Source organism: Petaurus breviceps, unplaced genomic scaffold (genome assembly GCF_028583685.1).
Source record: "Petaurus breviceps papuanus isolate PSGF00001 unplaced genomic scaffold, PetGlider_PUasm1.0 164, whole genome shotgun sequence".
Lineage (NCBI taxonomy): Eukaryota > Metazoa > Chordata > Mammalia > Diprotodontia > Petauridae > Petaurus > Petaurus breviceps.
Window position 1 is genome coordinate 1,638,472 of NW_027185735.1, and position 14,811 is coordinate 1,653,282.

The window sequence follows — 14,811 nt, forward strand, 5'->3', positions numbered from 1 at the left end:
GTGTGTGTGTGTGTGTGTGTGTGTGTGTGTGTGTGTGTGTGTGTGTGTGTGTGAAGTGTCTGAGGCCAGAACTGAACTCGGGTCCTCCTGAGTCCAGGCCTGGCACTTTACTCACTGAGTCACCTAGACGCCCCATATATATATATTCTTTATATGTGATTACTTTTCTCTACATCACTTCATATGAGTTTTCCACAATTAAAAATTCTTCATATATTCATTCCTTAAAGCTATAACTGTTTTGAAAATTAAAATAAATTAAATGTAAAACACATATAACTTTAATTCCTTAAACTTTTTTTATATAAACTGTGGAAGATAAAATCTTATTGTTATTTTTAGGTGTTTTAAATGTTTATCTGCGTTTAAAAGGACAGACTACAATAGAAAATCCATTATGGTCTTCAAGTGGAAATAAAGGACAGCACTGGAATGAAGCCCATGTTAATATATATCCAATCACTTCATTTCAGGTAAGAAAAGAATAGTCATTCCCAAAATTGATTGAAGCATAAAGAAAGAGGAAAAATCCTTTCACAGACTCTGCAGAAATAGATGCTAATTCTCCCTGATATAAATATCATAAATATTTTTATTTGCTATTTTGAAAAGTTTCAAAAAATACCAAAATGTGAAGACATAGTTTTCCCCTTTTTTAAATTAACAATTACCTTCATTACTTAGCTAAAAATTATATTTAAATGTATATGTGTTTGTAATAATCAAAATATGAATAGATTTAGAATATTAATGTATAAAACATGACGTGTGACTTGAATTGTTTATTCCTCCTATACTCCCCATTCCACCCTCTACACCTTGCTAAATGGCAAGATAACTCTTATAATACTGGAAAATGAATAATAATATTGGAAGTCATTTATTTCAGTTTTGCTTACATAACTGTTCTCTTTGAAATCACCCATCTTAGTGCTGGGAGTTCTATATTTTTATGCAATGCTTTGTGTATAATATGAAATAATGTCAACTGTTCCCCAATGTGGCAGTAATATGGGGTCAACCTCAAATAACACACTTCAGACATTTTAGAAAGCACAGAGAAAATGTCTCATTTGGGACAAAAAACAAAAATAACTGTGAAGTAAGTTGGTAATAGCATCATTAACTTCAAAAAATAAAAATTAAGAATAAGTTAATTCCATTACAGTTTATTTTGAAAATTCCCAGTCGGTAGCTTCATTTTTTCTGTATCATAAAGGATGCATCTCATTTCACTTGTCATTTTAGTGGCATACTATTAAAATTTCATATTAGAAGATTTCTTTTCCTGTGATCAAATTTTATAATTATGACTTCTGATACCTCTAGATAACTTTCTTCTAAAAGGACATATTATATTTATAGATGATTAATTTACAAAAAAGAAAAATAGCTAAGTTATTTATAGATTTTAGCTTTGAAAATATTGTAATCCCATAACTTTATTTATGTTTATTTCCTGACCACCTCTAAAACCTAAACTTACAAAGCCAAATAATTTCAAAAATTTATGTAAGAAAATATACATAGACACACAAATATATGTATAATAGACACATTCATACATGACATACATACATGCACACATATAAATGCATACACGTATGTGTTTATATGTTCTATTTACATTGATTGTGGGGGAAGAGCTAAGATGGTAGCATAGAGGCAGAAACCCCACTGGACTCTCCCCAACTGTCCCCTTCAAACAAGTTTGAAATAATGCATCAAACTGAATTTTAGAGAGGCAAAGATGAAAAAGATCAGGATGGAATATTTTTCCAACCCAAGACATTTTCAAAGGTCAAAAGCAGAAATCTGTGACACTGGGATGAATTCTTCCCCAGAGCATGTAAGATAGCAGCATCAGCCAAGGGCATTGGAGGGAGCTGTGACACTGGCAGTGGTAAATGCAGGACCTCTCATTCCAGACATGGTAAGGGAGTCAGAAAACTGTTAGAAAGAAATTACATAGAACTATGCAGGCTCTAGGTGGAGGACATTGTTGTATTTCCCATATATAGTTCACACTTGTGATTTAGTGATAGAGAGGAGCACTAGCACTTATAGGTACAGGAAATCAAGTGGCCTTTTCACAGTCCAGGAGAATTTGTGGCTATAGGGGAGTGTAACTCCTTCTTGGGTAAGAAACAGAGTACAGACCAGGAGCACAAGGACCAAAATAAGAATGACCACAATGACTAAAGAGATGCATAGAAAAGTAAACCTGAAGGAGCAGAGTCAAAATGGCAGAGTAGAAGCAGGAAATTCCCTAAACTCCTCCCACAAAAAACTCAGATATGACAAATTTTAGAGCTACAGAACCCACAAAGTGACAGAGAGAAACAAATATGTTCAAGGCAGACTGGCAGGCCAACACAAAGGGTTCATCAAAACACACTGGGAGCCAAGCACAGTCCTACATGAGCCATTCAGTTTTGGCCACAGGGAGGAAGACACGGCCAGAGCAGACTTCAGCAGAGTGAATCACCAGCAGCTGTGTCAGTTTCCAGATTTTCAACCCATAAACACCAAAAAGAAAGTAAAAGGTCAGTTAGAACTCTGTTGGAAAGAAAGGGCATGGTCCAGTCCCTGCCCCTGGGGCAAGGGGTGGCAGAGGCAGGATGGCTGCAGCATCTGCTGCATGGCTGCCTCACTAGCTCCTAGACTACAGATTGTAGGGGAACAAGCAACCATTCAGAAGATAATAGCTCTTGCTTTTACCTGCTTGGATCTGGGTCACTTTAGTAGGTGGTGATCCTGGGGTGAGAAATTCCAGTTTGTCTGTAGAGAGGGCACCCTCCTCAGACCTCTGACAACATTTGCAAAAACCACAGCAATTTGGGACAAAGCTCTCCTCCCTGGAAGCAGAGTTCTACCATGGCAAAGAACTAAACAGTAAAGTAGTTGACTGGCAATATGATCAAGCAGAGGAAGCACAGACCACAGAATCATTTTTTGGGGACCAAAAGGATCACAGCATGGAATAGGAGGAAGACAATGAAGCCAGAACTCCTGCATCAAAAGCTTCCAAGAAAAAATATGAATTGGTTACAGGCCATGGAGGAGCTCAAGAAAGATTTTGAAAATCAAGTAAGAGAAGTGGAGGAAAAACTGGGGATAGAAATTATGATGCAAGATAATCATGAAAAGAGAGTCAACAACCTGAATGAAGAAAATAATACCTTAAAAAGTATACTAATTCAAATGGCAAAAGAGTCCCAAAAAGCCAATGAGGAAAAGAATGCCTTAAAAAGCTGAATTTGTCAGATGGAAAAGGAATTTCAAAAACTCACTGCAGAGAATAATTCCTTCAAAATTAGATTAGAGTAAATGGAAGCCAATGACTTTAGGAGAAACCAAGATATTGTAAAACAGATCCCACCAATGAAAAAATAAAAGGAAATGTGAAATAACTCATTAGAAAAACCACTGACCTGGAAAATAGATCCAGGAGAGATAATTTAAAAGTTACTGGGATACCTTAAAGCCATGATAAAAAAAAGAACCTAGAAATCATCATTCAAGAAATTCTCAAGGAAAATTGTCCTGATATTTTAGAACCAGAGGGCAAAATAAAAATGGAAAAAATTCACTGAAAACCTCTTGAAAAAGATCCCAAAAACAAAACTCCTAGGAATATCATAGCCAAATTCCAGAATTCTCAGATTAAAGAGAAATACTGCAAGCAGTCAGGAAGGAATAATTTTACTACTGTGGAAACACAATCAGGATAACACAAGATCTAGCCACCTCTACATTAAGGAATTGAAGGGCATGGAAAATAATATTCCAGAGGTCAAAGGAGCTAGGATTAAAACCAATAATTACGTACACAGTAAAATTGAGTATATTGTTTCTGGGGAAAATATGGTCATTAAATTAAATAGATGACTTTCAATCATTCTTAATGAAAAACCCAGAGTTGAATAGAAAATTTGACTCTCAAATACAAGAAACAAGAGAAACATGAGAAGGTAAATGGGAAAAGAAATCATAAATAACTTATTAAAATTGAACTATTTACATTCCTGCATGTTAAAATGATAATTATAACTCATGAGACTTTTCTCAGTATGAGGATAATTGATGGGAATATATATGTATACATGTATACATAGGAATATATATATACATACATATATGTTTATATAGGAGTGCATATGTGAGTGTGTATATGTGTAACATGTATACATAGACAGAGGGCTAAGGATCACATGAATAGGAAAGGATGATATATAAAAAATAAAATTATAAGGGGAGGGGATATAATGAGAGGAGATACGGAGAGATAGAATAGGGTAAATTATCTCATATAAAAGAGGCAAGAAAAAAACTGTTACAATGGAGGGGAAGAACAGGAAGGCAAAAGGGAATGGGCCAACCTTACTCTCCTTGAATTTGGCTTAAGAAGGGAATAATATATACACTAAATTGTGTATCTTACCATACAGGAAAATAGGGTGGAAGGTCATAAGAGGGGGGATAATAGAATGGAGGGCAGATTGGGGGAGAGGGAAGTTAGGAGTACACAGCTTTGAAAAAGGACAGTGTCAAAGTAGAAAATAAAATAAGTACAGTGAAGGATAGGATGGAGCAAAATTTAGGCATTATTTCACAATATATCTACTATGGAAATATTTTGCATAACTACACATGTACAAACTATATTGAATCACTTTTCCTCCAAGTAGGGGTGGGTGATGAGGAAAGAAAGGAAAGAATATAGAAATTAAAGTTTTAAAATAAGATGTTAAATATATATATATATATATATATGTAGATATAAGCATACATATTGTGTGTGTGTGTGTATATATATATATATAACAATTTTTACATGCAACTGGGAAATAAGATATACAGGTGCTGTGGTATAGAAATTCATCTTGCCCTACTAGAATGTCAGAAGGGGGATGGAGGAGTAAATAAGAGAGGGAATATTGGGGGGAGGGGTATTCAGTATAATTGCTGTTTTGGGGTGGGTGTAGGGGAAAGATGGGGAGAAAATTTGTAACTCAGAATCTTGTAGAAATGAATGTTGAAAACTAAAAATAAACAAATTAAATAAAAAATGCTTTTGCTAACTAAAAAAAAAGTAAACCTGAAAGAGAAATCATAAGGGATTTAGTAATGTTAAAATGTTTGCATTCCTCAGATTGAAGGCAAGTACTTGCTCTCTCTCTTTTTTGTTTTGTTTCTTTCTCATTGTTCATTCCATTGGTTATAATCCTTCTTTACAACTTGACAAATGTTTAATTTGAAGGTATTTGTAGAAGCTATATAGGATTGTATGCTGCCATAGGGGGAGAGGGGGGAGGAGAGGGAGGGAGAGAAATTTTAGAACTCAAAAACTTGTGGAACTGAATATTGTAAATTGAAAGCAAATTAATTAATTAATTAAATTAAAAAAAGTTTGCATTCCTATTTGAGAAGATAATGCATATAACTTCAAAGAATTTTATCATTATTAGAGCAGTTAGGAGTCTACATAAAGAGAGGGTATGGGTGTGCATCAATTATGTTGGGATAATCTAAAAAATTGAAGGATTGAGGAAAAGGGATGCATTGGGAAAAGGTGGAAGGGAGAGAAGGAATGCAGAAAGGAAGAGCTTTTACAGTGGACAAGAAAATGGGGAGGTATTGGGCAAGATTTGAACTTTATTTTCATCTAAATTGTTTTGAAGATGGAAGAATATAGTTTGCCCAACAGAGAAGTAGGAAGGGAAGAGAATAAAAAATGGAAGGGTGGCAGATTTTTAGAACACCATGCACTCTTGGTTCTTCTCTACCTATCTGACAATGCTTCCTCAGTCTCCTTCACTGTATCCTCATCCAGGTCACACCCAGTTATACTGAGTGTCCCACAGTGTTCCCAGGCCATCTACCATGTGGTTCGTGTTCATGTGTTGACATCATCCCTTATGAATTTAATTATCATCTCTCTGGTGAGACTTATCAATTCTACCTCTCTGCTGACCACCAATCTCACACCTCTAACTGCTTTTCAGACAACGTAAAATGGAAATTTAGTAGATATCTTAAACTCAACATGTCCAAAAGCGAATTCATTATCTTCCTCCCAAACCCTCCCCACTCCTCACTTGCCCATTTCAGTTCAGATTAACACCATCCTCCAGGTCTCCCAGGCTAACAATGTAGGTGTCATCCACAATTCCTCACTATGTTTTACCCCAATAACCAATCTGTTACCAAGACCTGTCAATTATATCTTTGCCTCAACTCTCAAATGCACCTTTTTCTCCTCTGATACTGCTACCAACTTTATACTCTCCCTCATCTCCTTACTTACCTTCTTATACCTTACTTCCCACCATGTGCTCTTGGACTATTGCAATAAAAAGTCTGATTTTGGGCCTGCCTGTTTCAAGTCTTTCCCCACTACAATCCATTATCCATTAAGGCACCACATTTTTCTAAAGCTTAGCTCCAAGCATTTCACCTCTTACTCAGTTTACTCAAAGGGCTCCGGATTGCCTCCAGGACCAAATATAAGATTCTCTGCTTGACATATAAATACCTTCATAAATTAATAACTTCATAACTTAGGTGAGTGCATGTCTCTGTCTATCTCTGTCTCTGTCTCTCTCTGTCTCTCTGTCTCTGTCTCTCTTTCTGTCTCTGTCTCTCTGTCTCTCTCTCACACATACAGACACACACACACACACACACACACTTTTCCAATCAAACCTTATTCTCTACCATGAATTTTGTCAGCATATAGTAAGTTTTGATCATCTTTCTTATTTCTTCTGGGCTTATTGTGATTTTACCATTTTCATTTGTTATTTTGCTAATTTTATTTTGTTTTGTCCTATTTTTAAGCAGGTTGCTAAGAATTTTTTTAGTCTTTTCAAAGAACCAATTTTTATTTGTTTAGCATTTCTATGGTGATGAGTCTGTTTTCCAGTTTGTTGCTTCTCTAATGTTCAATATATACTTGTTATTTTTATTATTTGGGCATAATTTATGGGATTTATTTTTTTCTTTTTAATTTGTAAAGCTCATTCAGGTTATTAACTCTTGTGTTTATTGTTATTGTTAATTTTTGAAACATTTTTCCCTGGGAATTTATTTTAGCTATATTAAAGCTATGTAGTTTCATCCTTGTGATTGTCCTTCACATTCATTATAAATTGGCTTTTTTATTTATTCTTTTCCAAGTCATTATTTAAGAGTTAATTATTGAATCTTCATTTAGGTTTCTGTCTTTTGCTTGTGCACCCTTAAGATATTAATATTTCATTGCATTAAGTCCACAAAGAACTTGTTTGCCAATTCTTCCCTATTACATTTATTTGCTGACAGAATCCTGCTTATCATTTCTTAAAACACAATAAGTTTTCATCTCAATCATATAAAACAATTTGTTCAGCCATTCCCCAACTGATGGACACCCCCCTCATTCTATTTAATTGAATCCACTGAAAGAGTTGTTATAAATAATTTGGTACATATAGGTCCTTTTCTATCTCCTTTTTAAGAAATCTCTTTGGGGTACAGACCTAGTAGGGGTATCATTTGGCCAAAGAGTATGCATGGCTTTATAGCCCTTTGGGCATTGTTCCAAATTGCTCTCCAGAATGGTTGAATCAGTATGCAACTTCACTAATTGCATTAGTGTTTTAATTTTCCCACATACCCTCCAACATTTGTCATTTACTTTTTCTGTCATATTAGCCATTCTTATGGTGGTAGATCAGACTTGTTTAAGTTTGCAATTTAGATAGCTTTAAAGTGGCAATTTAGATAGCTTTGATTACTTTATGTGAAAATTGTCTGTTCATATCCTTTGACCATTTACCAATTGAGAAATGGCTCTTATTTCTATAAATTTGACTCCATTTTCTATATATTTGAGAAATGAGTTCTTTATCAGAGAAACTTACCAAAAAAAAAAACATTTTCACAGGAACGATTGCCAAAAATGTGTTTCCCTGCATTCTATTTTCCCTGTTAATCCTTCTCTGTCATGGTCTCTTTTTCTCTTTCTGTCTGTCTCTCCCATTTCTATTTTTAAAATTTATTTATTTATTTACTTTTAGTTTACAACATTCAGTTCCACAATCCCCTGAGTTTCAAATATTTTCCCCTTCCCCTTCTCTCCCATGGCAGCATGCATTCTGATATAGGTTCTACAAACACCTTCACTTAAACATTAGTCAAGTTGTAAGGAAGGATTATAATAAATGGGGTGAACAGTTGGAAAGAAGGAATGAAACAATAGAGAGCAAGTAATTTGCTTCAATCTGCATTCAAACTCTGTAGTTCTTTCTCTAGATGTGGATATTCCTTTCCATCATTAATTTTTTGGAGTAGTCTTATAACGTTGCATTGCTGAGAGGAGCCCATTCTATCAAAGTTAGTCACCACAGATATGTGTCTGTTATTATGTACAATGTTCTCCTCATTCTGCTCTCCTCACTCAGCATGAGTTTATATAAGTCTCTCCAGGTTATTATCAAATTCATCTGCTCCTCATTTCTTATAGCACAATAGTTTTCCATTGCACACATATACCACAGCTTGTTTAGACATTTCTCAATTCATGAACATTCCTTGATTTCCAATTCTTTGCCACCATGAAAAGAGCTGCTATAAATATTTTTATACATATGGGTCCTTTTCCCACTTGCGTGATCTCTTTAGGATACAGACCTAGAAGTGGTATTTCTGGGTCACAGGATATGCACATTTTTGTAGTCTTTTGGGCATAGTTTCATTGCTCTCCAGAATGGTTGGATGAATTCACAACTCCACCAATAATGCATTAGTATTTCAATTTTCCCACATAATCTTCAGTATTTATCATTTTCCTGTTTTGTCATCTTAGCCAACCTGACGAGTGAGATGTGGTACCTCAGAGTTATTTTGATTTGTATTTCTCTAATCAACAGTAATTTAGAGCATTTTTTCATATGCTTAGAGATATCTTTCATTTCTTTCTCTGAAAACTGCCTGTTCATAGCCTTTGACCATTTACAATTGGGGAATGACTTGTATTCTTAGAAATTTGATTCAATTCTCTATATATTTTAGAAATGAGACCTTTATCAGAGACACTGGCTGTAACAATTCTTTCCCAATCTTCCACTTCCCTCCTAATCTTAGTTGAATTCACTTTATTTATACAAAAACGTTTCCTTGCTCTCCCAGATAGCTTAGAGTATCAGCCTTTATACACAGATAGAACACCCATTTAGATTTATTTTGGTATATTATGTAAGATCTTTGTATATGCCCAGTTTCTGCCATACTATTTTCTGGTTTTTCAGTAGTTTTGTCAAATAGTAATTCCTTATCATAGAGCTGGGGTCTTTGAGTTTATCAAACTATAGGCATTGACTCATATCTCAAGTGTCTCATGTACCTAATATATTGCACTGATAAACTATTCTATTCCTCAGCCAGTAGCAATTTTTAAAATTTATTTTTAGTTTTCAATATTCATTTCCTGAAGATTTTGAATTACAGATATTCTTCCTATCTCTCCACTACCCTCAGCCCAAGATGCAAGCCTATTGAATACCCTTTTCTCCAATCTGCCCTCTCTTATATCCCCACCAATTCCCCCCTCCTTACTTTCTTTTAGGGAAAGATGGATTTCTGTACTCCATTGACTGTATATCATATTTCCTGGTGTCATGTAAAAAACATTTTTTTTAACATTTGTTTATAAAGCTTTGAGTTCCAGATTCTCTCTCTTCTCCCTTCCTCACTCACCCCCACTGAGAAGAGAAGCAATTCAATATAGGTTATACATGTGCAGCAATGCAATGCACATCCATAGTAGTCATATTATGAAAGACTAACTATATTTCCCTCCATTCTATTCTGCCACCCATTAATTCTTTTTCCACCTTTGACCCTGTCCCTTTTCAAATGTGTTTGAAACTAACTACCCTGTCCCCCAATTTGCCCTCCCTTCTCTCACCCCACTTCTTATTACCTACCCCCTACTTTCCTGTATTTTAAGATACCCAACTGAGTGCTTATATTATTCCCTCCTTAAGCCCAATCCAATGTGAATAAGGTTGACTCATTCCCATTCATCTTCCTGCTCTTCCCCTCCATTTTAAGTCTTCTGCTGACTCCTTTATTTGAGATAATCCATCCCACTCTCTCTGTCCCCCTTTCCTTCTCCCCCACTTCTTAATTTTAATTTTTGTTATCATCCCTTCAAACTCAAATTACCCTGTGCCCTCTGGCTAGGTATATATGTATACACATATACACATACATACATACCCTCATCTATACAAATATATGTGTATGTTTACAAACATACACATATACATATATAATCCCTTCAACTATCCTCAGACTGCAAGTCTCATGGGTTACAATTATGGTGTTTCCATGTAAGAATATAAATAGTTCAACTTTAATAAGTTCCTTATGATTTATCTTTCCTGTTAACTTTTTCATGCTTCTCTTGCTTATTGCATTTGAAAGTCAAATTTTCAGTTCAGCTCTGTTTTTTTTTTTCATCAAGAATGCTTGGGAGTTCTCTGTTTCATTGAATTTTCATATTTTCCCCTGAAGTATTATACTCAGTTTTGCTGAGTAGGTGATTCTTGGTTTTTATCCTAGCTCCTATGACCTCTGGAATTTCATATTCCAAGCCATTTTATCCTTTAATGTAGAATCTGCTACAACTTGTGTTATCCTAATTGTGTTTCCACAATATTCAAATTGTTTCTTTCTGGTTGGTTGTAATATTTTCTGCTTGACCTAGGATCTCTGGAATTTGGCTATAATATTTCTAGGAGTTTCCTTTAGGGGATCTTTTTCAAGAGGGGATAAATGAATACTTTCAATTTATATTTTACTTTCTGGTTTTAGAATATCAGGGCAATTTTCCTTGATCATTTCTTGAAAGGTGATGTTGAGGCTTTTCTTTTTTATCATAGCTTTCACATAGTCCAATAAGTTTTAATTCTTTCTCCTGGATCTATTTTCCAGGTAGGGTTTTTCCAATGAGATATTCACATTGCTTTCTGTTTTTAAAGTTCTTTTGTATCTATACAATTTTATCATATCTTGCTTTTTCATAAAATAATTAGCTTCAATTTGCTCCAATCTAATTTTGAAGAAATTATTTTCTTCAGTGAGCTTTTTCAGCCACTTTTCCTTCTTGCCAATTCTGTTTTTAAAGGCATTCTTCTCCTCATTGGCTTTTGACCTCTTTTGCATTTGAGTTAGTCTGTTTTTTAAGGTGTTATTTTCCTCAGTCAGGCTGTTGACTCATTTTTCATGATTTTCTTTTCTTAATTCATTAATTTATTTACTTTTAGTTTACAATATTCAGTTCCACAATCCCTTGCGTTTCAAATTTTCTCCCCCTTCAACTCCGCCCCCCTCCCCGCCTCCATGCCGGCAAGCATTCAACTATAAGATCTACAAATACTTTCACATTAAGCTGGTAAAGAAGCATTATAAATGATGGAATGAACAATGGGGAAGAAGAAAGAAAAAAATATAAGAAAAAGAAAGAGAGCAAGTAGTTTGCTTCAATCTGCATTCAAACTCTGTTGTTCTTTCTCTGAATGTGGACATCTCTTTCCATCACGAGTTTTTTGGAGGTGTCTTATAACCTTACATTGCTGAGAGGAGGCCAGTCTATAAAAATTAGTCCTCACACATATGTTGTGTCTGTAATTGCATGCAGATTTCTCCTGGTTCTGCTCTTCTCACTCAACATCAGTTTATATAAGTCTATACTGGTTATTATGAAGTCCATCTGCTCCTCATTTCTTATAGCACAATAGTATTCCATTACATTCATATACCACAACTTGTTCAGCCATTCCCCAATTGATGAACATCCCCTTGATTTCCAATTATTTGTCACCACAAAAAAGAGCTGCTATAAATAGTTTTGTATATATGAGTGTTCTTCCCATTTCTACTATCTTTTTGTGATACAGTCCTAGAAGTGGTATTTCTGGGTCAAAGGCTTTGCACTTATGTATAGCCCTTTGGGTATAGTTCCAGATTGCTCTCCAGAACAGTTGAATCAGTTCACAACTCCACCAACTAAGAAGCAGGAAAAAGTAAACAGAAAAGAGAAATCATAAGTTACTTATTAAAGTTGAACTGTTTATATTCTTACATGGAAAGATGATATTTGTAACTCATGAAACCTTTCTCAGTATTAGGGAAGTTGAAGGGAATATATAGATATAGATAGGTATAGATATATAGATATTGATATATTACACACACATAGGACACTTGGAGAGTTGAATATGAAGTGATGATATCTAAAAAAATAAAATTAAGTGATAAGAGAGGAATGTACTGGTAGAAGAAGAAAGGGAGAGGTAGAATAGGGGTAACTTATTCCACACAGAAGAGACAAGAAAAAGCTTTTACAGTGGAGAGGAAGAGGGGAAGGTGAGATGGAATGAGTGAACCTTTCATGAGATTTGGCTTAAGGTGGAAATGAAATACACACTCAATTGGGTATGGAAATCTATCTTACCCTGCAGGAAAGTAAGGGGGAAGAGGATAAGATGAGTGGAATGATAGAAGGGAGGGCCAATCAAGGAAGGGGATAATCAGAATCCAATTATTTTGAGGAGGGACAGAGTCAAAGGAGAGAACAGAATAAATAAGAAACAGGATAGCATGGAGGGAAATATAGGTAGTCTTTCACAACCTGACTGTTATGGAGGTGTTTTGCATCACTGCTCACATTTAACCTTTTTTAATTGTTTGTCTTCTCAGTGAGGTTAGTTGGATAGGGAGAGAGGGAGAGAGTTTGGAACTCAATTTTTTAAAAATGTAAGTTAAAAAAAGTTTACGTGCAACTGAGAAATAAGATATACAGGTAATGGAATATAGAAATCTGTTTTGCTCTATAGGGAAATTGAAGGGGAAGAAGAAAAGAGAAGGGGGTGATAAAAATGAGGGTAGATTGGGGTAAGAGGTAATCAGAATCAGGCTTTCTTGGGATGGCTGAAGGGGAGAAATGGGGAGAAAATTTGGAACTCAAAATCTTGGGGAAGTGAATATTGAAAACTAAAAATTAATTAGTCAAAATTAAATTATATATTTATAAAGCAAAAAAAAAATCCTCAGTCTCCTTACATTACAGGGATATCACTTTTCATGGGCCTCAGTCTCTCCTATAAGTTACTTATATGAGGCTGGACTAGTCCTGATTGGATGCTATTTCCCTTTCCTTTGAGGCCAGTGTAGTCTGCATGCTGGATGCCTTTCCCCAAGTCCTTTTTTAAGTAGTCCTACCCTTACTATATTTCCTCCCAGTTCACAAGTAGCTAAGTTGAATTGAGGTCTGTTGCTTCTTGTCACAAATAGTAGGGTTAGAGTAGGAGTAAGTTTTGCTGCAGAGATAGAAATACAGCAGTGAAGTTTCAAATTTGTCCTCAGAGTACAAGCAAGTGATCTAGATTGTATGTTTGGTAGGAGAATACATCCTGATGGGTGAAGTAACTATCGAGTGATTAAGTTAGCTATTAGCATTCACTGTTAATTCGTCAGAGTGCTACCTTATTAGGCTACTTGGTTTCTTAACCTATGACAGCAGCTATATTTGCTATATCTCTGGTGTATTATTTTACTTGGAGAAGTGGAAGCAAGCAGGTGAGTAGGAAATTATAGGAGAATGGAGAAAATGTCTAGACTTAAATCTTCTTTGCCATGTAGCCTGGAAGTTCTTATTTACCATTATTATGATTACTTATGAATCTGTTTCCCTTTGTATAGAAAAAAAATCAAGGACCAAGGATACAAAAGAAAGGTTTATTTCACAATGTCCCTACACTACAGAGATGGTTGAGTATGCTTGGTTACACACATATCAAATAAATATAAATTCCTGTTTTTCTACATAGCACCTAATTCTATGAATGCAGAGTGTGCTGGCCCTGAATGCATGTAGGGATTATTAATTAATTAATATGGATTAATGTGTGTGCATATGCACACAGTCACAAATATATACATATATGTTATACATTGTATAACCAATGAAAATTCATAAGTCCATGTATTTCTCTCATATAGTTTGCTTTTATTTTATAAAAATAGCCTACAGAAATTGCCAAGACCAACCACTGTCCCTAATCATGCAGCAACTCTTAGTAGAGTTTATTAGGAGAGAAAGTCCTTCCCTGCTGCCAGGACTACCTCTTGAGACTGAACATAGCAAGAAACATCAGTCTCTAGAGAATACTGTACCCAATACATGTTTGTTTTTAATAGGTTTTTATTTAAGCTGATTTTTGTCTCTCCACTTGTCCTCATTACCCTCCTTCCCAATCTGTCAGAGCTACCCAAGATTTTCACAGATATCAGTGGTAGACCTGATACCAGCACCATGTGTATCCAGGTCCAGTATTGGGATGAAATGAATCAAATGAAGGTCATTAACCAGTTAATTCCCATATGGAAATGTCTGTTAAAGAAGGGAAGGTGGTTTGACTTTCATGGCCTCTAGACAATCCACAAAGTTGGAAAGGTTCAGCTTTCATGTAAATAGAACCTTGTATGTCCTTAGGTAACAAGGAAGTCATGTAAAAATAGTCTAAGACACAAGGAAACAATTTCCAGTGAGACAAAGCTCAAACTTTGTCCCCTCCTCAAGAAAAAATATTCTTGGCTTTGTTGCCTTTCTCTAACTAGTTGGCTAGGGAGAGGGGAGTTATGGTGGTAATGAAATCCTCTCTGGAAAAGAGCATTACATGCAGCTCCTGAAATTAGAGCAAATTCCAGGTCAAACTATGTGGGTGCTAGCAAAATTGCAAAGTGAAATTCAGCACTGGA

At 35.3% G+C, this 14,811-nt stretch overlaps 1 protein-coding gene and 1 pseudogene across 1 annotated transcript in view; both read left to right on the forward strand.

The window, feature by feature from the left end:
- The window catches only part of MDGA2 (MAM domain containing glycosylphosphatidylinositol anchor 2), a 990,863-nt gene that overhangs the window by 910,965 nt on the left and 65,087 nt on the right, over positions 1 to 14,811 (forward strand). The window contains exon 15 of the mRNA XM_069082199.1: positions 343 to 473. Coding sequence (XP_068938300.1) covers positions 343 to 473 — 131 coding nt within the window. The remainder of the gene's footprint in view (positions 1 to 342; positions 474 to 14,811) is intronic.
- LOC138156906 (protein arginine N-methyltransferase 1 pseudogene) overlaps positions 3,058 to 14,811 on the forward strand; it is a 37,413-nt pseudogene continuing 25,659 nt past the window's right edge.